This window comes from Thunnus maccoyii, chromosome 4 (assembly GCF_910596095.1).
Source record: "Thunnus maccoyii chromosome 4, fThuMac1.1, whole genome shotgun sequence".
Lineage (NCBI taxonomy): Eukaryota > Metazoa > Chordata > Actinopteri > Scombriformes > Scombridae > Thunnus > Thunnus maccoyii.
This window is the reverse complement of record NC_056536.1, coordinates 15,601,381-15,626,248: the sequence shown is the minus strand read 5'-3', so window position 1 is coordinate 15,626,248 and position 24,868 is coordinate 15,601,381. Positions and strand designations below refer to the sequence as shown.

Genomic DNA, 24,868 nt, shown 5'->3' with positions numbered 1-24,868 from the left:
TGCACCGCTGTCTGCATCTGCCCCTGTGTTTCACACTGCAAACTGGCTGCAAACAAGAGGCAGCGGAGGCTCCTCGATGCTGCTCAGGTGATCACATGCCAACAGGAACAGTTGAGGGTATGAACAGGGGATCATGGGGAGGGGATAATTTTATGATGGGCAACTTAGGAGGTCAGAACAGGCCTGTATGCAAACAGCGATCCTCACACGAAAACGGGGGTCTCTCTTCACTGGTGCTAACAAACTGCAAATTGTCTCCCTTTTCGTGTGCAGAAACAAAATTTCAAGTGAAGTGACAACTCCTTCGAAACACAATAAGGCATTGGCAGCTCGTTTCTTCAATTCACTTCCATCGAAGAAACATGTTTCCCTTCAAATGAACAATTTATTGATAATCGGTCACATTAAGTGCCCAAACGCACTTGCAGGTATGTGAACAGCTTCGCATGGGCTCTATGGATTTTCCTTTCCCATGACATCAAAGTGTACATTGCTCAATTTTTCCATTTAAAACAGAAGTCATCACAGGTGCAGATGGGCTACACAACTTAAAAGCTGCCTCATCAGTGAGGACTCACAAACACTAGGTTGCCTTCTCTGCAGAGTGTTTGAGCTCTGCGCTCGTCTCCTCAGGAGTCCAACGTTGCAGTGGGTGTGATGTTCACATGTATAACAATTTCCCCACATATTAATGCTTTCCAATACATATTAAACCAAACTTAGCAAATAATAATTCAGGGTGGGTTACTATTGCATGACAAACATACAATGGCATCAACAAAATTCAGTAAGTAGGCCTTGGGAACATGTTGGCAGGCATGAGTAACAATATTGTCAAATTTAGACCTAAAATTTAAATTCAAACATTAACTGTTAAGGTATTTTTAAAACTTTAAAATGACACAGACCTACTTACTGAACAAATAGCAGGTTTTCTGTTTTTACTGAATTATTATTAGTATTCTTTCATGACCTACTGGTTTTCAGAGCAAAAAAAAAAGAAAAAAAAAGAAACAGACTGTCAAATATCAACGCAAACTTCTCTAAGCTTTTTATCCATTACTACTGTAGTTTTTCATAGATCACATTACACAACCATTTCTAAAAAGGTAGGGATGCACAAAATAAGATGTGAAGTAAAAAATATGAAAAACATGTTAGTATCTGCTTTACTATGCTATGCGTATTGTGTTATGGGATGTTCCCTGGGCAAAAAAATCTCACATCTGTTAGTATTCAGCATTCCACATAGAGTTGACAGGACAATTTAGATTTACCAGTGGACATACACTGAGTTCATTGTCTTGTTTTGCAATTTGGTGTCCCAGTACTGAGAAACACTTTGATAAAAGATACACTCAAATCCAAACCATGATCCTGAACACCATTTTTTTTAAAAAAAAAAAAACAGAATTTACAACATAACTGAAATGTATGTGCTGTTATCCAGAGACTTTTCAAATGGTGACCTTTGAAATGTTTTTTAACTTTGAGACTGCACACACAGTGAGGTTCAGGCTAGTATGAGTTTCAATACAAGTCTATCAAGATTAAAACAGGCTGCACAACTCATCTGCAGCGCACCACACTATCTTGCCATCATCAGGGTGTTTGGTGAACGTTTGGTAAATAGAGCGTTGTGTGCAACGTGTTTTGACCTTAAAAATGCGGGGTTTCTTTCTCCGAAGAGATTAACTTTGTAACTGCTGTTCCAAATCATTCACTACACCTTTACAGGAAACTTTAACTTCAAAGATGTCATGCTCACCTTTGTATCCATTCATCAAAAAGTGATTATAGCAGAAATATTATTGCAATGTAATTCAAAGCTTTGAAAAAGGGCGTCTTCTGACTCCCCTCGTGTATATACCAGTATATGTGGTAGACACAATAACAACACCTGAGCAATGCAATACAATATAATAGCCCAAAAACAAAAATGACCTTTGATAGGCTTGTAATTTTCAGGTTTTGTTAACACTGTGTCAGGGAGATGTGGGTTCAACACTATAGTCATTTATGAGGCTATTATTTGTTGTTTAATTGTAGCGGAGGTGTTATTGTGTCCACTCCTTGCATTTCTAATATTACTAGTTCTTTTCCTTGTAATTGAGTTGAATAGTTAAGATTATAAACCTGTAAATTAACCAAAAAAGGTGTCTTCTATATGACTCTTCTCTTCTCTTCTTACATGACACAGAAATGTATTCCTCATATTTAACTGTTTCACAGTATTCTGAATGAATTACTGCCAGTTTATGACTTTGTGAGCAATTAATATACTCTTTAAAAAAAGATTTCAAAAAAACACACCCTTTTAGTTTTGTAGGAGGGCACCGTTTGTCATTTTAGTGGATTACATGGCAACATACAAACACTCAAGAACCATACTAGTGTACCCCATAATGCAGAACACACAGCATGCAATAGTTACTGACATACAGCAGATTTTTTTTTTTTTTAAACACCACTTGAACTTAGTGTGTTCTGATTTTTTAAGATGCTCCACGAACCACAATCATGACCAGATAGTCCTCTTCACTTTTAGCCAGAGCTTTGGCAGAGGAATCTAGGAACTGCTGGGAGAAATCACAGGGAGGGAAAGCATGAAGAACCCCTGTGTTGTCTTTATCTCTGCTCCCTCCCACAGGCAGGCTGATGACTCCAGCTGCTTGTTTTTGGTTGAGGTAGGACACCAGGTTGCGAAGCGGCCGCTGAGTTGAGGCTGCAGGGTCAGACGAAGATGTATCCTCTGTGGTCCCAGGAACTGCCAGCAGGATGGCGTAGCCGCCAGGGCCCGCCACTTTGATGCGCCGGGAGACCTCGTCAAGCTTGGGCTGGTCCAGACGGAGGCGCTGGGTGATCTTTAGCTCGCTCACCTGCCTCCCTGTTGTGCCCTCAACAAGCAGGTCGCTGGCTACGTTGTGGTCGCCCTCCAGCAGGTGCATGTTGGCTGGGAAGTTGCTGTTCTTCAGCAGCAGCATACCTTGCCAGGCCAAACTGAGTTTGGTGCCGTCCAGCTTGGACTGCTGACCCCCCTTGGAACTGCTCTCAGAGCGTTCTCTCTTGGCCGGCCCTTTGCTACCATCGCCTGCTTTGCGCTTACGCTCTCCAATTGCTGAAATGCTGCCGCCTGAGGGTCCCTTGTCAGAGAGACTCTGATTTTTGAGTCTCCGTTCAGTCCCACCTCGTTCCAGGCTGCTGTGACGTTCTCGCGCTGGAGAGGGCCTCTCACCCCGCAGAGGGCGCTCTGAGTCACTGAAGCGCCCTCCATCTCTGCTGCTACCTCCAGGACTGCCATCCGGAGAGACACGCCTACGTCTTACTGTCCTCTCAGTGCTATCAGGGGAGTGATCTATATGGCGTCCATCCTCCATTACGCGCCGCTTGCGTGCAGGCTCTCGTCCCTGCAGCTCTCGTTCCAAAGACCAGGGCTCACGTGCCCGCCGCTCACGTTCCAAGTGCTCCAGAGGCTCAAAGGGTGATGCACGCACCCGTTCACGAATAGCAGGGTTGGGCCATTCAGTTCCAGGAAAGAGCTCTCTTTCCCTGAAGTGAAGCGGCGGTGGAGTCCGTTCCCTGACCCTCAGAGGTTCAGGTGTGGCACGGTGGACAAATGACTCAGCCACCATGTCAAACGGCGGTATTGGGAGAGGCTGCAGGAACTGCTGCTGGTAACGATGCTCAGCGTCAGCAAAGTCCACTCTAAGTCTTCTCTCTGGACCTCCCAGTGGGAAGCCTCGCATGTGTGTGCATGCCGCTTGTGCAGCATCCAAACTTTCATACTGAATGTAGGCCCATGTGTCCCCCTTTCTGTAGTCAATGGTCCTTATAGTGCCAAAGCGATCAAACTCTCTTGCCAGGGCAGCTAAGGGGACCCAGGGCCCAAGTCCACCCACCCACAGGCGTGTGGTGGGAGTTGCTTTCCCATAGCCTATCTTTATGGGGTTGCGGCCCACTATTTTGCCAGACATACTAAGCTTAGCACGGTGAGCCATGTCAAGGTTCTCAAATTTCAGAAATCCATATGTGCTGGTTTGTCCCCGTGTGGGTCTCTTAATGTCCACTTCCGTTATGACACCAAACCTGTCAAATGCTCTCCTCAGGTCTGCCTCGGTAACAGTTATGTCCAGGTTGCCTAAAAACAACGTCCTGTTGGCTCTTTGGTCATCTTCTGGAGATATAAAATCCTCCTCACGAAAAGCAGCTCGCTCTGCAATGAAGGCTGGACGTGCCCTGGCTTCAAACAGAGCAAACTCCCTGTCCCGCTCCAGCTCTCTGGGCAAAGGGGGCGGCGGGGGAGGAGGGAGCCTCCCCAGGGCCAGCTGCTGTAGCCGATAGTCTCTGTATCCAAGCCCGGTAGGTGAGAGGGGTCTCTGCAAATGTCTGTGGCTTTGAGCTGCACCATACACGTCTCTCTCGACGGGGGAGCGGCTTCTCCTCCTGTTAATGTACACTGTTTCGATTTTCAGGGGCCGGTCGTACAGCACCAGTCGTCCCCTGGCGTGCTTCGCAGCTCTGGCGTCCTCAGGCTTTCTGAAATTCACGAAGGCTATCCGCTCGTCGTTGCTGCGGCTGATCTTGACGCTCACATCTCCGAACTTCTTAAATTCATGAAACAGTCCATCCTCTATGTCTTCATCGCTCAGCTGGGTGCCGAGGTCGCTTATTTTGAGTGTTTTGTACTCACTCTCGGTGCTGGGTGGCTGAACCCGCTGCTGCTCCCCACGTGAAGTGCTCCTCGGTGCGGCTAAATCCAGCGTCAGGCTCAGGTTGTGGTTTTTACCGACGGAGCTGGCGGCTGCAGACTGACAGCTGTGATTATTTCCAGTCCGGCTGTGACCGTCGAAATCTCTGTCTCTTTTCTCACCGAGCAGACTCCTTCTCGTTGAGCCGCCGTCGCTTTTGGTCGAGCTATTTCCATTATTACTCCCACTGGAGACGGAAAGAGCCCCCATTTTCTTGCTGGTCGGGTGGCATCCTCCCCGGTCTCGAATATCGTCCAAGGCCCGGGAGCGTTTTTTAATCGGCGACCGCTCTTTACCTTTCATTTCAGTCCACACAGAGCCACCCTCGGGACGCCTGGGTGTTTTTTTAGGGCTGTTTCTGCAAATTAGTGCAGAAAATAATTGAAATGAAAAACGGATTTATTCACTGACCCTGCGGCAAAACAACAACAGTCGCCATTTTGTAAAGATTAGTGCGAGGACCCGCCCCTTCGACCTGATTGGTTGAAAAAGTGGGTGGAAAACTTTAAAGCGCATGTCAATCATCCACTGAGTCATTTAAATCAAAAGGTTTATTTATATGTTTTTCACATTTTATATTGAAGAAAAGGGCCTGGACAAAATAACGGGAACAAGTCATAGCCTTGTGCAATCTTAAACAAAACACCAACAAACACAAACAAAAAACCAACGTTTCATCTCTCTGATAACCAATATTTTACATACATTATGAGCTCAAAAAGGCAGCATTTATTTAAGATCTATTAACTGCAGGGCTGTTTTCATTTGAGTGTATCCCATTGTGAGACACTTCTGTTATTTTATCCATCCCTTGTATATTTGACTTTACCAAATAGGCTGTATACCCACAAAACACATGGCTACAATTACCTGATTTTGAGACACTACAAGTTCATGTAAAATTTCACAGAATGGGAAACTAAATGATGATGTTGTTGGGAGGGATAAGAAATCTTCCTCTCTCATCCCAATAACACAAGTCAACCTAATACCCACAAGGTGGCAGTATTTGAACAGTAACTCAAAGGAACAGTAACACATAAACCACTAATCCTTAAAAATGACCTTGGAGAGACACAGGGCCTTTCTCCGTTGGTATGTGGTAAACACAGAGGCCAAGTTACAGTCATGATTGTATGACTTTTCTAAGGATGAGAAATGCAATTTACAGCTTTTTTAAATTAATAAGTTATCAATTAGCTTGGTTACTGTAGCTTAAAAGGATAGATTATGGTCAACTATATTTGTTAATGCCTTTTAATCGATTTCCACACTTAGGTTACCTTTAGATACAAGAGCTTAATTTTTGAAGGTTCAAGTGTAAGCAAAATGAAAAACAAATACTATACTGCTATTTCCCCTACTTCCATGTCAAACTTTGACTTGAATGCAGATAAAGAAAAATACTCGGCTGAGTTCACTGTTTCTATCAACTACTTGTTGAACTTCTAGATATTTGTGGAAAGATTTTGTCCATATCACACATTGCAAGTTGAAAACTGTGGCAGCGACTAAACTTTATTTTTTTCCCTGTAGATGATTAACTGCCAAATGAAGTTCCACTTCTAAATGCCTTGAAGCCGCCAAATACTTCATGACAGATTGTACTGAAATTGCCTCACTCCACTGTTTGACACAGTTTTACTGAGTTGGCCGCACTGTGCTACCACATTGTTTAGCTTATTGGGACATGTTAATGTGGTTCAACTACTTCAAATACAAGGATCTGTCAGGTCACAATAGCTGCACTTCAAGGCCAAGATAAATCTTGTGGAGATCAAAGCTCAGAACAGTGGCCAGCAGGCAGCTTTACAGATTTTAATGAGCATTAAATCATATTTTTCGTCCATTAATGAGGCTGAGGGTATAGTAATTTCCAGACTCTAGTGACAGTCTTCACCCAGTGACCCTGACACACGGAGTGATGCTTAGTTAATAACTGCCCCCAGCATTGTGCAGTCTTGACTCAACATTTTTCATTTACTTCGGACAAATCATATAAGGCCTTTGAAGCCTGATATATTGAGTCTATACAGATCAAAGCGTAATTGTAATGTCAAGGAAAACTTAGTCAAAACTGTCATGTATTTTAATATGAGGTAATCATTTTCTGCTCCTATTTTTAGGTGGAATAAACCATACTGCATGTACAATATTGTGAGTTACTCTATTGTAACTGTCCTGACAGTTAATATATCAAGTTCAAGTAAGCCACTGAGTTTACTTTTGTTTATGGGAAAATAGATTTGTTTAACCTGCTCCCATGTAAAAGTAAATATTAAAATTGAGCACCGATCCACCATCTGTTATTTCTTCAGCTTTCCTAAAGATGGCCATCTCCTCAATCCCTTATCCCTACTGACAGGTCTTCTTATCTTCTCCACTTAATCTGGGATTTAATCAGGGGGACTATGTAACTGCAGTAAGAGCTGCCGTCTCCCAGGGCCTGGCTGGAATTTGAAGCTGTGGGTGTGGAAAGTGTTTCTGATGGGTTTGTGCATTCTTCTATTGGAACCACATGTTAGTGGCTCACACAAAACCCCGGCACAGACTAAGGGAATGGCAGCTAATCTGCCCCGGCATGGCTGTCATGGTGAAGCAAGCGAAGGGAAAGGAGAGCCAATCTATTCCCCCCGTAAGCTATGTACACTCCCGGGGAGTAAGTGGAGCTTGGAAGGGCTTTGTCCACTAGTGGAACATTCTTTTTTCTCAATTCAAGTTGCATTTTCAATCTCACACAGATTGAAATGTTTGCACATCTGACATGAATATGTTGGTATTTAGTAATTTGCACCAGATGGGATGGTACCATGCAATTCAGTGTTTCCTTGACAAGTAAATTGTTTTGGGTAAAGCACAACAAGGAGATTTCCTGACAGTCATTATTAGGAATGCATTTTCAGAATACACGTGAGAATATGCCCCAGATACATATTTATGTCAAGGACAGATGACCTGGATTCAGTGAATAACATAACCGAAAAAATACACTCTGGGCCCTGGTAACCCCAATTTCTTCTATTAAACTGTAACTCATTACTCAGTTGGTCGGGTTTACCACTGATGCCAGATGTGAATGAGAAATGCCTGCCTTAATGTGAAGCCAGCCGTCTGTGGGAGGCTCTCTACTTTATCATTAATAGTGAAGTGTGGTCCCTCAGTTAGCTTTTCATTAATGAACCTGCCACTCGCTCCTGATGCATGAGGTGCCACCTGAAGGCCTCTTGAAGTGAAGCCAAGTAGACTGCACATGTACGGTCTGTCTGTTCACTTCTCGAATACAAAAAAGTTCACTTCCCGCACACCAGAAACTTTTGTGTTTATGGCAACCACAGCCTGCAAAGCATTTTTGCCTCACAACCACATTCCCAGTTAAATATGTGACAGACTTTTGGTTAGCTCTTTTGGTTATCGTCTTCTAAAAGAGTCATGACAAGGCTAAAATAATTCCGGCTGACATTGTTTTTGTTGCATTTTCTAAATCTCCAAAAATAGCTTCCAACTAAACAAGACAGATGATATAGATGGAGGCCTTTATTACTGGTCACACTAAAAAGCACAACAGACATAAAACAATGATTAATACGATAATTACATTTTTTACATGCTTAAATAATTTTTCCTCTTTGGTCTCAGCAATGCGATATCAAACTAAAACATGGAAAGTTCCCATGAATACACTGGGTTTTCGTGCAAGAGGCTCAAATTGCCCTCAATGTTCATGAATTTCCTATTCCAAGATCTTCTGAATTTTGAAAAATCTCCAAGTTGGCTTAGATAAATGTTAAGAGGAAATATTTGAGTCATATGCTGAGGTGGGTTTGTAGCCTACATCTGGGATTGTGTATGGGTCAGGAATGTAATATGCTTTGGCTCAGTCAGTGCATAATGGGGGAGCTGGCACTGTTGTGGTCATGTAGGCCAGGAGAGGATGCTGCCTGGCTCTTTGGCTTTCATCCGCAGCGCGACCAGGCCCGTTGGCTTGTATTCGGTCTCAGGCCCCTCGATGGAGGGGGAACCGAGGCCTCCTGGGAAGCTGTGGAGCGAGTAGAGACCGTTGATGCCCGGATGGTGAGGCGGGTGGTGGTGGTGTGGGTGGCTGGGGGACGTAGGCATGCCCATGAAGCCCTGCAGGTTGCTGTGGGGGTGAGGGTATGGACTCATGCAGGACGAGGGGATGGAGTCTCCTAGGACACAACCAGCACCTGAACCACCGCCTCCTCCCCCTGAAACCGCCCCTGGCCACAGGTTGCCCTGCATCTGGACACGAAGGTTTTAGGATTAGACACATTTGGAGTTTAATTGAATGAACACAGAAATATATTATACTTTGCTATGATCACAAATCATGATACAATATCAGCAAATGTCGGATTGAGCTTGTTCTGCTTTGCACCAATGAAAAAGTGACCTACCTGGTATGTATCATGGCGAGGGAGAAGAGAGATATCATACGTAGCAGCAAAGTGGTTGCGGACCTCCTGAATCTTCCCGTATCGTTCCCGTTTCCTCCACTTGGCTCTACGATTCTGGAACCAAACCTATCAAATACAAAAATATAGAACATATTGGAAAAATTTCAGAAGAGAAGAAGTCTTGTTCAGGCCATAGAGTCCCCTTTGCTTATATTCATAAAATTAAAAGGTGTAAAATAATAGCGCTGATATGAAATAGTTGCCCTGACACACACCTGGACCCGAGCTTCAGTGAGCTCGGTCCTCAGGGCCAGCTGCTCACGGGCATACACGTCAGGGTAGTGTGTCTTCTGAAAGACTTTCTCCAGCTCCTCCAGCTGAAAGGTGCTGAAGGTGGTGCGGTTGCGGCGCTTCTTGTTCTTGCCCGATAAGTCGATGGAGTCAGCGATAGAGTCTCCCTGTAAACCGCCGCTTGGCTCTTTCAGCTTTCCACAACAGTCTGTGCCAATCCCAGGATAGCCCATGGTTTTTGGAGCTCCTTTCTCTCTGACTGAGGCATGCAGGGCACACAGAAACACGCAAAGTTATATTTCAAATAATGAGAAATCATTCAAAGGAAAATTCTGGCTTTTTTTTTCATTGTTTGATGGTTTACACTGCCAGACTGTCTTCAAGGTGCCACTGCAGGTTGTTTTGAGGTTGTAATCTTTTGTACAATTCTTATTGCCGACTTTACTTTTTGCAACCTTAACTTCTCATTTAGATTTTCAACATTGTTGAAGCCTGATTGTCAAATATTTTGTGTAATCCAACTTTGTAAAATATATTTTTGGTTAAATAAAATTTCAAATAAAAACTTTTTTTGTCACAACAGGTTAATTTCTATTGTATGCAGAGAGATTGAATAAGTGAAACACCACAGACAAATCAGCAGGCTTTTAACACACACAAACATTCATACCTATAGCCAACATAAATGCCTTTTTATGTCTGCAGCTGTCGGAGCATCCGGTAGACACCCCAACAAACATTTATACAGAAAAAGTCAGTGCTGGGTCTTTGCATGTGAGGCACCAGTGCAAACAACTGAATGATCAACCACTCCCTTTTTCACTACCAGAGTAATCATTTTAAGTCCTTTTTTAACCAGCACACTTTTATCTGGATAATAGTACTGGCACACAGTAGTCAGACTTTAAAAGCAATACATCATAAATTCTACGCATTGGTACAAAATCAAATTAAACAGGCTATCACATCAAACAACTGAAAACCATTAATCTCTCGTTTGTTTTTATGCTTCTCAATTTGATTCCCAGACTTAAACTGCCAAATAAAGCTGAACTATGAGGCGCCTGAGAAGAGCAACACACACACACACACACACACACACACACACAACACTAATTCAGCCAAGCAGTGTTTTAATATGATTAGCCCAGACACACCGTATTTACAGTAGGCAGTGCACTCTCTGTGAGTTGGTTTGAATTAAACCCACAAGGCAACAAGTAGAAAACAAGATTTGATTTGTTTTATTTGGAAATATTAAAAAAAAAATGTTAAAGGTCACCCTCTAGACAGATATATCAATCAGTTTTATAGGAAACCTACTGCAGTGCACAAGTCAAAATATTCATATTAAGATGCAGCACTGAAATATCTGACAAATTTATATCTGTTAAAGCACGCGATTGTTTGAATCAATAATATACATTCTGCCCTTCACATTCAGCAGTGAGGGGAAATCTGAACACATTACCCCTCTCTTCCTGTTAACAGACCATGGAAAAGGGCTGCTCCCTCCCGCAGTGTTTGGATGTTGTTGTCCATGTTCATTATGTTTAACCCTGAGCTCCAAAACAAAATCACTCTTCATCTATCTGCAGGCACTCACCGGGGCAGCTGAAACACTACTTTGCTATTCCCTTAATTCAATATTGGACCCAACAGAGAGCACTTTTCATTGTAACATTAATTTCCTCGTGTCCATTAGATCCAACCTCACACTAACCAAGTTCATGCCGAAAATATTCTCTGTCAAGATTGCAAACTGGGGCCGCGGGCCATTGTATAGCTTTTACCCCGTCAAACACCCACATCCGCTCTGCCTCCACTCCAGTGTAACTGGAGAGCTACATGAAATGCGGGAAAAGGCAAATAAGAGGATAAAATTTAAATGTATAGGTAAGAATATGTTGGGAGTACGGGGATCAACTCTACTACGCTGAAAATTGTCGTGGTAGAAATTTAAGCTGCTTCTTTTCCAAGTCTCTTGCTAAGTACAAATAGGTTTTCACTTTGTGGAAACCTATTTGTACTGGTTCTTCAATCCTTAAAACATATGTTTCATCCGGTCTCTTCAATGGATATTCAATATTCACCGATTTAAAATTTTATCTGATATGGTGATTTTCTCCATAAAGACCAATTAATTAATCGATCTCGGCCTCTAAATGGGAACTTACAACATTTTAACTTGAGTTTATGATGCCAAGTTCACAAAAGTTCTTAAATAGTAGATAGTTAAATAATAAGGGATTGTTTTACTCTATTTTATTTCTATGGAGACATAAGATGTATTTGTGTGTGTGTGTGTGTGTGTGTAGCAAATGTCTGTATCAGAAAATATGAATTAAGAGCTTTATCATCCTTGTGAATGGATTTTGTCTTGAATATACTGTAGCGGCTATATACCGCACATATAGAGACAAAAAACTAACTTCCCAATGGGAACAACATACATATTACCCAGTTTTGCAATATAGCAAATATAGTATGAAAAGTCTTAATAAAGATATTTAAGTGTTAAAACTCCCCAATGAGTAAATGCAAGACAAGGATTATTTTTTATATATTGACCTAATTTCATTTATAAATAATAGAAAGAAACCTTGAACTTCTTTTTGTTGAAAAAATGTGAGTTTGCATGATAAAAATTCAAGCAAATGCGTGTGAAACAATTTTTAAAAAAATCAACGCACCCATTAATTAAAAAAAGGGAAATTCTGTATTACAATCACGAGAAACTGCAAATTAATGTTACGCCCTAAAATAATAAGTGCAAAGATGGCCGACGGGTTTTTCATGTGTCGGTCTGTCCAACCGTCACTAAACTTTCCTCCCACTGCAGACAAAACAGGAAGACGTGTTTACCTTTGAAGGTGCGCGAGCCCAAACTCAAAAATACACAAGTGAAGAGTAGCGTGAGTAGATACACACACACAGTATCTATTCTGCACATACATATATGCAAAGTCCCGCGCACTTGCAGTAATATACCCAGTAAATTACAGATTTAATTAAACTAACACTGAGCAATTGTCAGTGCACAAGCGTGTGTGTGTGTGTGTGTGTGTGCATGAACCTTGTACGTGAGACAGACAGACAGAGGAAATTGAAAACCATACATGCTTTCTCTTATTTAAACAGATTTTTTAAGAAAAGTAATAAAAGTCCATTTTCCAACAGGATAACTGATATCATTATCATAACTAATTGTGAAAAAAAAATCTATTGGCTGTCTTTGGCAGCAACATGAATCAAGCTGTTGTATATTATTCTGGACAGATATCACAAAGACCTTATCAGCGCTCATATCCTTTGTTGCTTTGCAGAATCATCAACACCAATAAATACAGTGAAAGACCACATAATTTCCTAAGGCTTCAGTTCAACATATACACTCATTACTTTTCTTCCCAAGATGGACATTTGCGGGCTATTATGTCTGACAGCCTTTGTGCGCTCGCCTGCTTGCAAAATTCAGTCAAAAGTCATTTCTGTTGTGTTTTTCATAACAGAAATATGCATGTGAGAAGGAAAGGAAACAACTGAAAGAAAGAGTGTAATAACTAATAAAGAGATTTATCAAGTTGAATGTTGGCCTAAAAGCCTGATAGCTGACCTGCAGCCTAATGACACACCCAACTTGCTGCCAGGATGACCTTTAACCTCTTTCACTTTACATCAAGGACTGTCAGGTGAAAGAAAACTTGTTGACATTTTTATCACAACTGTGATTTCCTTTGAAATAGCTGGTTAAAATTAAAGTAACACTTTTGTGTGATTATAAGTTGAACAGACATTTATAGACCCTGCAAAATGAAAAAACCTGTCTCACTGATAAAAATTTGGAACGGATCCATCGGATTTATGTCTTTTCATTTGTTATAAAATTTAACAAGGCACGGCAGAAGGATAAAGATTATTCTCATATTTTATTTGTCCACTCATCCGTTTATTTTTACACCCGCTTATTCTGTGCAGGATGGCCAATATTTAATTTGTGAAATTGGAAACAATTGGGAAAAAAGGCAAGGATTGAGAAATTTACATAAACTACTTTGATACTTTGACTCTTAAATATAAAACTTACAGTCTACTGTCAAGTAATTGTGCTTTGTTTTAAGTGAAGACAAAGAATATAAAAACAAGTTAAACCATCGTTATTATTAGTGATAGTTGTAAAGATCTTGTAGTTGTTCTTACTGCTTTTACTCACAGATCAGTTGATCTTATTTCTTTTCTTTTTTAACCCATTCATTCTCTCTAACTTACCCTCTGAGTTGTTCTCGTAAAACGCCGGTTTCCCGCTAATCGCTGTCCCCTTTTGATCCTGGTTTATACTGTCCAAGAACTTGCTGTGTTTGGACGGTGAGGCGGATGGGTTTGCCGGGGCAGCGCCGTGCGTAAAGTCCGCCGCAGCATCACCAAACCTCCCCATGGAGGCGGCGTATACATCCCCGCGCAGGCTGAGGCGGTGAGGAAGAGGAGGAAGGTGCGAGGGTTTGTGCAGCTCATCGCAGGAGAGAAAGGAGCCGGTGCCGCCGTGCTCCAGTCCCGGGGAGTTTTCTGGCGGCGTCCTCCTGCTGGTCTGCGAAGAGAAAGGCAAACAACTCTCCGTCTCCATCTTACGGGTCCAGCAGGCAGTATAGACAACAGCGACTGGGCGCTGATGGTGTGGGCGCCTGAGTGAGAGATTTTTTTCTCTTCTCTGTTCATGTCAAGTGGGTGGGATTTAAAGATCAGAAACAAAGACCCGTGAAACCGGGAGTGGAGTGTGTGTGTGTGTGTGTGTGTGTGTGTGTGTGTGTGTGTGTGTTTGTGCGAGAAAGAGGAAGAGAGAGAGAGAGAGAGAGAGAGAGAGCGTGCGTGCGTGTGTGTGCACGTGTGGGCGTGGGTACGTGTGTTTGTGTGTGTGTGGTGTCTCTTACAGCATGCAGCAGTCTGATATAATCCGCCAAAAATTCAATCACGTGTGGTTTCTGTCCCTCCAATTAACCATTTAATTCCTATTTCATATATTGTTATGGGCCTAATCAGCAAATCAAGCAGGACAGGAGAAGCAGACAGCACACACACACACACACACACACACACACACACACACACACACACACACACACACACACACACACACACACACACACACACACACACACACGGAAAACTGACTGAAAAAACACACATTTTAACTGAAGGCCACGATAACACTGAATGTTATGTTGGGATGTTTTTTATAATTGTTTTTTCATGTTGCCATTTAATAGAATCCAATTAACTTTAGGCTACTTTATTTTATAGCCTAAAGCCGGGCATAACTACTAGGCCCAAATGTTTTCTTTTCATTCTTAGCAGTCTGAGACTGAAACTTCCTTTGTGTTCAACCTTGCAACCAGTTTCATTAGTCATATAATTGTTTCGGGCGTTAGATTTCGATGTGTATATGTTTTTATACCGCGGTCTTCTTCCGATAAACGACAGAAGGGAATTAATTGATATAAAATGACCTTTACTGTTGTGGGATAGTCTTTAACAAATGTCTGACCATTAGACGAAAAAGACTTTTCTAATTACAGATTATGAGGAAATTTGCTCAAAATACGTTAAACAAATGTAGAGAATAAATTAGTTTCCAAATCCCGACGCGTTTAATCACAGTTTATTTGATTAAATATGATAATTAACATAAATAAAACATGTTATTCAAAAACAGGAAAAAACCCTACATTTATTTTGGCATTAATTCACTGCGGTAAAAAAAAAAAAAAAATGTCGGCTTTGCTTTTGCGCAAATAACGTTAAGACAGTCATTTTTACTGAAACTTAAAATTTCACTGAAAAAAAAATCACGGCAGTCATGGAGGAAAAAAATACTTTCATACACATCTATAGTTCATTTTAGAATTTTCTGACATAAATTGTAATCAGTAATAATAAAAAATAATATTAATTTCAAACTAAGATTTCAGCTCCAGTTGTGATTTTAAACTAAATTCTTATTCGATCGTACAATTTTAAGAATAACGCAACTTCAGATTAAACATACCAGAAAAACAACGGCACGACCGTGAGGTTATCATAACATGACAGCAGAATGATTAGAGGCAAAATGTTTCTTGTGTTACTTTGCATTACTGTCTGATATATAAAGCAGCTCACTGCTTATTTTCCTTGTTGTTCAGGTCTGAATGGGCTGGTTTCCTGTGTGGGTTTCTGCTGTTGTACTGAATGCCTTTCAGAGATGATGAAACAGCAACACAATACTCAAGAAGGAAACATTATTTTCTGTTTACACTGAAAAAATAGTTTTAATTAATGTAATATTAGCTACTCTTAAATCTTTGTGGGGGGGTTTTACTTAAGCTCAGCTGACATTTTGTTTTGATGAGACTCTTTGAATATAAAAACAAAAACAAAATCTAAATTAAAAGCAGAAAAATATGCTTTGACCATGGCACAGAGCACAAGATGTGTTATTAATTCTTACCATGCCGCCCCGAGACTGACTAAATATCCTCAGAATGAGTTAGGCTGCGCAGTAGGATAAAAGGGTATTGATACTGACATATTATCTCCAATCTAGACAAACTTCGTCTAAACACGGTGCACTTACCGGGTTCAGACACGGCACGGTTGCTTTTGGGGACATCTCACCATCTCTCTGGATACCTGAGGCTGCACGCTGCTCAGCTGATGGACAAGTGTGTAAACATGGGGTCCATTTGGGCTGAGAGGCCTCATAAGCCCCATTTGATTCCATCTTGAGCTCTGAAATATCAAAGTGTCCACAGTGCACGTTACAGATCCAAGTGGAGGAAAGAAAAAAGCTGTGTGCAACAAGAAACATGCAGTTAACATGGCATGTGAATGATGGCTCCAAGTGAGCTCAGATTCTTGCTTGAAGTGTTATTTGTACAAAGTCTAACTTACATCAGAATTTCAATAACAAACACAGAAAAGCTGAGAAACATAGCAACTGTTCTTGTCAAAAAAAAAGCAGACATTGATAAAAATCAACAGGAAAACTCTTTTTTTGGCGAATTACAGTCTCTAATATGCAGATAATACTCTCAAACTAGATTCTTGTCTTTAGCAGGAGACTCATAAAAGTTAAGTCATGAACAAAATTAAAATTCCAGTCTTCATTTGCATGGACACAAATTGCAAAGACATGGCTGCTTGCATGGAAAGGAAGAGCTCCTTTCAGTTTAAAATGATTAGTGTCCTTACATATAAGGCCTAATGACATTTATGTGTAACATGACTTAGATTAACATGTTTGGGTCAGTAGAGCGTAGAGGCTAAAAAAGGCTACGCTGTCATGTTAATCACAACCACAGTGCCACCTTTTACCCTCCCACACTGAGTGTACTCCTCCCTGAAAACTTCAGGCCTTGCTATACTTGCCAGCATTTATCAAACTGTCTGACTGACCACCGTTAAAAACCGCATAATTCTGTTAGAGGAGAGTGTATGTTTTAAGATGTACACATGGGGGGGGGACGCGGATATGTTTCTCAAATCTCGTGACAAACATGTCCTCTGTAGCCTGAGGCGGCAGAACACTCTCGAATTGACGAACCCAACTGAGTAAATGCATTCCAGAAATGTGGGCAAGAGGAAGAACGTCTGCGCTATGATCTCGGAGCCGCCGCAGGTAACTGTTTATATGAATATTGCATCAAGAGGGTATAAGACGTAGAGGATTATGGGTATGTTATTTGCTGAGGAATCAGAGTCTCCTATGAGTCTGTGTAGACATCTGTGTGCTGTGGCTTGTTTAATTACACATGAGAGGGGGGTCCATTCATTCATGTGCTGAAAGGTCCAACTTTCAGGATAAAATAGACACAGAAATCTCGGGCCACATCAAACAAAACAAAGCACATGTCCATTATAAAATAAGCACATTATATGAAATTATACCTCAACCAGGGATGTGTGCAATTTATCTCCCACTCACAGGGAAAAAAGCGGTGGTTAAAAGCAGGGAAATTGAAGAAAACAGCATCAACTCACTGTCCACAAAGCGATCAGCTCCCCTCTCTGCTCCCTGTGGTCCTAAACCCTTGTCCTCCGAGCCTGTCCTGGGCATGACCCTGCACAGGAAATCAATTCAGCCTGTTGGGAGTCCCAGGTCTCCCCCCTCGCCGCCTCCCAGCTCTAGGCACAGTCAGCGTGGATAAAGGTGACCCTGCACTATGCGCACCCTGCGGCCCTCTGGGCTAAAGAGCCGCGTCCACCCCTCCCTCCGCTACATCCTCTCAGCCTGGCTGTCAGTCTGCAGGGTCTTGACGCACTCTGTTACACCTTACATCCTCTCTCTTACACACACAACCTAATGGCACATGCACACACACACACAGACTTGCATGTGTACACGCAGACACAGTCAAATGCTTTAAGTAATTGGGGATTTACTCCATAAAGACCTTTAAAATTTTAGATAATAATTTGTCAGTGCTATAATAGATAATAATGTCTGTCATGTGTGTAGAGGGTAAACAAAGATCTGACCTTTTCCAGTAACAATCTGTGTGATCTCCCAACAGCATGTAGATGGAGAAGTTTTTAGGACCGACCTGCCAGATGAACACCAACACAGCCAGCGAGACTGAAGTACAACTCTATACTTCATACAAGCTGGCTGTCTTTGTCTGGCTATCACCGCCTGGGGCCTTTCCTCTCACGTACAGGGTGGCGATTCAACCTGAGGTTTGCATTAGAATAGGAGAAGGATAGCTAATTTAATTACCCGCCATGAATGCACAGAGATGATCCCATATGCAGAGCCAGGGTTCCTCTCAGAGGCCTCCCTCACATCCTCCAGTCTATGTCCAGAAGCTGCAGAGCCAGCTGAGGCCATGATTGACAGCTGCCGACCCCCGGGGTCAGCCGGCTGGAGAGGTGCATTCTGGGAACGTTGAGCTGGTCTGCTGTAGCAATGGGGGTTGAGGTTTTACGAAAGGGGAATGGGAAGTGGGGTTGCTGTCCTCTGTCTGACCTCGTATGAGGCGTCATGGAGCACAGTGGAGCCCAGTGAGTGTTAGCAGAAAGTCACAGCCACAACACACTGGAGATGAGCTGCGTCTGTAATAAAGGGACAAAGACAAAAGTCCTTCAGAATAGACTGTAGATGGTGGTGTCTTGCTGAGAATTGTACTGTATGAAAATATTAATCTCCACACCGCTCTCAAGAGCAAAAAACTTTAAAAAGGAAAAGTTTTTTTCCATTCTTTTTACTGCTGGAAAGGAAAGATTGTGACATATTAAGTTAGTCAATTACCCTCCTGGTGACCTTCAAACCAATAGGGCCTTGATGTGTAGACACACTAGCGATTGACAAAACCGTGAAGCCTTTGTGAATCAAAATTTGGAAATAGTCTTCTGCCGTTGATTTATCATGAACGATTTGCTGCCGCCACACATGCTGGGTGTTGCTCTCTCCCTGTAGTTTTAGAAATTGGTGGAATTTACTTCAAATCCAAGAAAGAACTACCACAAAGGCTCATAAGGCCCAAAACCGATAACCTACAGTAAAAGATCTAATTCTAATTTACTGTTTCAGCATAAACATAGATGCAGTTATTACGTGAGACACACACAAAAAAAAAACAAAAATATATATTTTCTATAGTAAGTGCTTGTTGCACTGACTGCGTTGTCATAGCAACACGCCGAAGGACTCATACAGGTGCTATCTAATTACGCTCTGATATTTTAGCAGTTTAATATGAGCAATTAACCTCTCTTATATTGGTTACAGGGAGCTGAATGAGGAGCCTTGCTCGACACAGTAGCTCAGAAAGAGAAATGGTGTGTGTGTGTGTGTGTGTGTGTGTGTGTGTGTGTGTGTTATGAAAGCTCAGTCTGTCGTGATAAATGCCTCTCTGCCCTGACTGGCTCTTAATGAAGGACAGACCGGTACAGCTTTGCTCCTTACTCACAATCTCCAGGAATCCGTAAACATGCACCTTAGCAAAACCATCTGGATGTATCAGCCAGGCCCCGATACAGCGGACACACGCCAGAGCTAAAAATAAATAATCCCTAAATGTTTTTTAGGGCGGACGGTTGGCGAACAGTTCCTGTTGGGCGGTGACGCATGCGTAACGGGGAAGACCGAAAAATACCCAGCAATTTCCGTTAAAGCAAATAAAGGCCGTTGCGTCTGTCAGCATGTACAGTAGCTACATGTCAAATTTAGTTTTTATTATTTAAATTCATATCTATATAGGCCTATAAATCCTCATTTTTACCCTTTATCTCACCCAGTCTAATTTAGGTACCCTAAAATATTGATGTCAAATATAAAATAGCAAGTAATCCTTCTGTGACGCAGGTTAAAATAACCCAGCATTGGATTAGAAATGGTCAATAAAGGCTATTTCCTTGAGGTGGAAGCATAGCCTATATTTCTTTGGAAACATACAGCCTCAACAAAGGCTATGGAGGTAATGAATTAGCCTGTTTTTTACTGTTTTTGAGGGAAATGGGCTAATGTAAGGAGTTAGTTTATGAGAACTGTGCGCTCACATTAGCGGCGAGGAGGCTAATAGCTATAATCTAGTTGATGTTTTTGTTTTGTTTACATAAAGAGCCAAACCTCGGCTGTGACCCGGGGTCTTGGATTGAATTAGAGGTGGTCGGGACATCGATAAACAACACGGATTGAAGATCATGGGATTTTCATGGGATTTTCATTATCTGGAGCCAGAGGACAGGAACCTCCTCAGATCCTCCTGTCCTGCAGCCACTGCGGGTTTCCGGTGAGTGTCCTCACGTGGGATCAAGATATGTAGCACCTGCATGTTCAACCTGGGAGGGGATGCACGAATCTGATGTCCTCGTGGTTTATTATTGACACTCGAGCTCTCAAAAAATGTATGAAAATAAAAAACAATCAAAGATAGAATAGGAAAATCAATTGATGATGAAACAACGATGGATCATTTTAATTAGCGGTTGTAGCATTTAGAAATTAATCTGTATATCCAAATAGAATTAAACTATATCATTTGGACAATTTAGGCACGTTTGTCGCTCAAAAACTTCAAATATTTTTGATGTAAAATCCGGCTGTTCAGTGTGACATTACAGTGAAAATGCTGGTTTAATAATGAATATAGACCTTTACATTTGGTTTGTAACTAAGTTGGATTACACATAAATTTATACTGTATATACTTAAACAGTTTATACTGTACGTAAAACTAAAATATTGGTCTCTGTAACCAATTTGTCAAAAAGATTTTTACAATAATTATTGACCCATTTCTTGTTTTGTTAAGTTTTGTTTTGTTTTGTTTTGTTTTTTTCAATTGTTTCTATCTCATGATTAAGAGCGGAATTTGCTGCATTTTTTCAGGTGTTTAGACAAAGCTTTCATTGATTTTATCTCCAATTGCTTATGGATTAATTTTGGCATTATTTTATGTTAAGTGAAGGGAACGAGATTCTTTTCTAATTTTTTGATTGCAGGATGGGGAAACCCCAAATATTTTGACAATTTTCTGTCAAATCTTTTTATTGCATAATAATGTATAAAAGCAAGAAAACGAACGAAGGATTAACTCAATATTCTGGATAGACTCTCATTATCTGAACGGGTTTTAAATTTTCACAGATGGAAAAATAAGATTATTTTTGGCCGACGAAGATTCGAGGAGAGCAGCCCTGACATGTTTAGACGTTGCCTGAAGTGAGACAAATAAAAAATCTGAAATAAATTGGGAAAATAAATAACAGAAATACAAACAGGACAGAAACAGAAATAACATGAAATACAAAAGAAGTGAAATCAGTCTCTTAGTTTACAACATCGCAATCAATAACCTGCCGTCTTATACTCAGAAAGTTCAGGGGAAAACCCTTTTTTTCCCTCACTTTTTTATTTAAATAAAAAATTATATCCCAATGATTTTCTGGTAACAATTGTTCACCTCAATCTAAATTTTATATTCACCACTATACAAACGAGGCCACAACTGACATTTGTTGAGATAATGGCGGTTATTGTCTTTTTCTTTATAAAGACTGCAGTTGATGCGCTCCAACATTCGTGTGACAGTCTGTATGATTGCTCTGGCATCGTGACACAAACTCAAACACACGCACAGGTCTGTAATCCTGAGGCTCCAGACAGGACCTGCGGCTTTGGCAGCGGCCTCCGTCTCCAGCGCATCAAATGAGAAAACTCTTGACGCACAGGAGGTCTCCGGTAGCCCACCAGCTTTCTCGCATTTTTGGAAGAAACCTGTCAGCTATATTCTGGATAAATACTTATGAAGGTCCACGGAAGAACAACACGAGTTTGTCGGAAAGCCTCACAGTAAATCAGTCAGTTTTTGCGAGTTCAGCTGAGGGGAGGGATGACAGTTGCGAAAATTATAACCAATTTTACGCGCTCGTATTTCTCTGTTGCTATCAGTGGTGGCAGAAGGATTTGTTGGACTGTGATACCTAATAGGTCTTAAAAATGAGTCAAGGTGTGAGATGTCCGCCTGGATATTCCTCCTCAGTGGACTTTCCAGGCCTATAAGCCTACTGCAGAGTTAGCCCAGATAGATAGATGTGTGTGATCATATTTCTCATCTCATTTTTATCTCAGAGAGAAATTATTTTGTCCAAATGTTCAGCAGAACCAAATAATGTCAAAAAAAGCTTGTGATACTAAAAGTTTGGCGAACATTTCAATTTAAAAACATTTCTGCGGAGCAGGAGAAAGAGAGAGACAGAGAGTTCAATACACACACAAATCACAAAACCAATTCCTTATAATGATTTTTATTAATTTATTCTTTCATTTGAACTACACAAGGACTCACACTAAGAGCGTGTTGTCTTTTTCAAGAAATTCCTGCTTACAGGGCTACAAAACAAACAACAATATTCAGAAAAGCCTGAAAATATGCACTAACATTTGTATTCTCTAGTAAATTATCAAAATTATTTGAACTTCTAATGGCCGTCATGTATTTCTGCACTGGTGAACCACAAAATAAGTAATTTTGCTTACTGAAACCCATCTTCCTTAAAACATGTTTCCCATCACTCTCAGTGTAGGAAATACAGATCAGCATAATCGGAAAACATCAGTGAAAGTCTAAGTGACTCTAGTCTTTGAGGATCAGTTCTTATATCTTCTGAATGCCAAACCCCCCGGTGCAGTGCAGCTCTTTGTTCCTGTCCAATCAGATACAGCTGTACAAGCCAAACTCCACAGGGATAGCTGGGGTCATCCTCCCAGCGGATGCTCGGGCCCATCCTGCTACTGGTGCCCCGAGGGCCTGGGCACAGAGCATGACCCCCCAAACAGCCACCCAGACACTGGCTATAATGCCCCCGTTCACCCACAGCTTCCCGCTCGCTAGCATGGTGGCTAGTGTTTTGTTTCGGCTTTGACTCATCTTTTTCTGAACTGTAGCTAGTAAAAGACACGGAGTGCATCTTTTCAGTCGACACACTGAATGTTCAACTGTTAACTGTGAGGGAGTGAACGGCTTCATGCTTGCTGCCAAAAAGTGGTCTAAGTATGTTGTTATGAGAGGCAGAAGATGAGGTCTGTAAATTAAAGGACCTCTTACACATCTGAATGAGACTGTCACAACTCTGCTGGGGAAGAACAGAGCAGCATAGCGAATTAGACTGTGTGGAGTTCCACCAAGAAAGGACATGTGAGATTTCTGCCTGTTTAGAAAGAGAAAAAGCCAACGACCTTGGGGGCTGAAGTGGCTGGATAGAAAATAAACTGTTTGGAATTACTCTGCACATTGAGGAATAGAAAGCAGCTGCAAAAATCTGAACTTACTCAGTTGATTTCTTTGTGATATGGAAAAGCTTTCAGCGGGCACATCACACTAACCTCTAGGCTCAGAGTGCAAAAGCATGAGTGGTAATGTTTTCAACATGTCTCTGCTTTTTAAAAGAGATAAATTGTGCAGCTGGAGTTTTAAACTAAACTTAAACTTCTTGCATTGAATGGTAGGGGAGCAGCAGTGCAGCAGACAAAAAAAGATGATGTGCATTTGGGGGATGTGACAGTTGATCAGTAAAGTTTAAGGGATTTAGGTAATGATAATGAAAACTGCAGTGGGCTTGTGGGGCTTGAGCGCTCCAACAAACGACACACAGGAGACTATGTCTGCACCAAGTTTCAGAAAATCTAATTTATGGCCACTTCGCAGCAGCTGGATTTGCACTTCCGACCAGGGGATACCATTACCAAACACCACGGAGAAGGCTGATGGATATGCAGGAGTTAGGACAGACACTCGCTCTTGCTCTCTCACCTTTCGCTCGCTCTTTCTGGCAAACACAAATACACTGTTTATTTATAGAGACATGCACACAAACATGCACATGCTCACACAGCAGTAAAATTGCATACTAGACTGAAAGATATGATGCTACAGCTCACTCTGTGCAACTTTACACAGGGATTATGATTGAAAGATCCTCCTTCTAAGGGCCCTTGTTTTTACTATTCCTACTGTATGTGTAATAAACTATTAGGTCAGTGGACTGTAGATGGGTGGCATTGAAAGGGAAATAGCACTCATTTAAAGTATTTTTATATGTCATGGCTCAATAGGTATTGTGGAACGAAATAACCAAGTAACTCGCAGAGCCAGACAGCTAAAACATTAATCTGTAATAGTACTTAGATCCACAGTCTGGAGCTACTCCACTGACCATAAATTGAAGACTGACTTTGAGGTCTGTTATGAACCTGCAAATACATCTATTTGATCAAGAATCCTCTGACCTTTTTATCTTTTCCTGGTAATTCATCAGGGAGCTGTGATGTGACATCACTGATTAAGAGCAAGCATACCACTCTTTATGTTTCTGTCCGTAGGAAACAATGGTAAATGTTCCCCGAATACAGGCTGAATTTGTCCTGGGACATAGGAAAATAATTTTTGACATCTGAAATTCACTGGTGTATTCGAGTAAGAAGTTTAAGCCCTGCCATGGAAAGTCTAGTCAGCTGCGACCACAATACGTTCCCCAAGAGCCACTATTCACTGGCTTGGCGAGGGAATGTAATCTTGCAACCACCTACATGGGAAAAAAAGCCAAATCCTAGCACTTACACTAGATCTTTCTCTGGCTGATAGTGAACGCTATCGTTCTCAATCATATCCAGTGGGCCTAAGATTAGAAAAACATTTGGTCAGATCAGATAGCCCACACTAAGACAAGACAGTGGACTTTATTTGAAACCGTGTCAACACAAAACCAACAAAGCAACGGTTGTTGTTGATCTGAATCATCTTTAACAAATAAATCATCAATTTCATGGACACTCGTTTCTTCAGAGGAGCTCTTTGTCAGATAATTTGTTGGTGTTGTGAGTAAAACAAACCAGCTACACCACATATTTGTCAAAGCTCATTTTGACGAATGCTGCATAGT

The 24,868-nt window shown here is 41.5% G+C and overlaps 3 protein-coding genes across 11 annotated transcripts in view; 1 reads left to right on the top strand and 2 right to left on the bottom strand.

Moving 5' to 3' along the window:
- Positions 1-1,400: 1,400 nt before the first annotated feature.
- Positions 1,401-5,201, bottom strand: rbm15 (RNA binding motif protein 15). The gene has a single exon (XM_042409110.1). The coding sequence runs from the start codon at positions 5,049-5,051 to the stop codon at positions 2,496-2,498; it is 2,556 nt and encodes an 851-aa protein (XP_042265044.1). The 5' UTR covers positions 5,052-5,201; the 3' UTR covers positions 1,401-2,495.
- A 3,066-nt stretch (positions 5,202-8,267) lies between these two features.
- alx3 (ALX homeobox 3) lies at positions 8,268-20,140 on the bottom strand. Of its 8 annotated transcripts, none has more exons than XM_042408745.1 (9): positions 19,396-19,531; positions 18,735-18,896; positions 18,204-18,538; positions 17,468-17,547; positions 16,062-16,216; positions 13,724-14,039; positions 9,439-9,713; positions 9,164-9,289; positions 8,268-9,008 (listed from the first exon to the last, which is right to left on the bottom strand). In XM_042408745.1, the coding sequence occupies exons 3-9, from the start codon at positions 18,230-18,232 to the stop codon at positions 8,661-8,663; spliced, it is 1,329 nt and encodes a 442-aa protein (XP_042264679.1). In that variant the 5' UTR covers positions 18,233-18,538; positions 18,735-18,896; positions 19,396-19,531; the 3' UTR covers positions 8,268-8,660. The 8 variants fall into 8 exon arrangements, with proteins under 8 accessions (XP_042264679.1, XP_042264680.1, XP_042264678.1 ...); XM_042408746.1 differs by having other exon boundaries at positions 18,204-18,532; XM_042408744.1 differs by lacking the exons at positions 18,735-18,896; positions 19,396-19,531 and adding an exon at positions 20,055-20,140.
- Positions 20,131-24,868, top strand: part of slc6a17 (solute carrier family 6 member 17) — a 40,035-nt gene continuing 35,297 nt past the window's right edge. Inside the window, exon 1 of one of the 2 annotated variants that reach the window (XM_042408738.1) lies at positions 20,131-20,217. The gene's annotated coding sequence lies outside the window, so the exon portion shown is untranslated. The remainder of the gene's footprint in view (positions 20,218-24,868) is intronic. The other variant, XM_042408739.1, reaches the window with a different exon arrangement.

What these genes read in the sequence shown, in the direction of transcription:
- rbm15 (XM_042409110.1), bottom strand. Translation starts at nt 5,051, where the DNA reads ATGAAAGGTAAAGAGCGGTCGCCGATTAAAAAACGCTCCCGGGCCTTG.
- alx3 (XM_042408741.1), bottom strand. Translation starts at nt 18,003, where the DNA reads ATGCTGTTGGGAGATCACACAGATTGTTACTGGAAAAG. An exon ending in ACAGATTGTTACTGGAAAAG is followed by an intron (nt 17,548 to 17,965) that starts GTCAGATCTTTG and finishes TTTCCTGTGCAG; the next exon opens with GGTCATGCCCAGGACAGGCT. An exon ending in TCACTGAAGCTCGGGTCCAG is followed by an intron (nt 9,290 to 9,438) that starts GTGTGTGTCAGG and finishes TGTATTTGATAG; the next exon opens with GTTTGGTTCCAGAATCGTAG.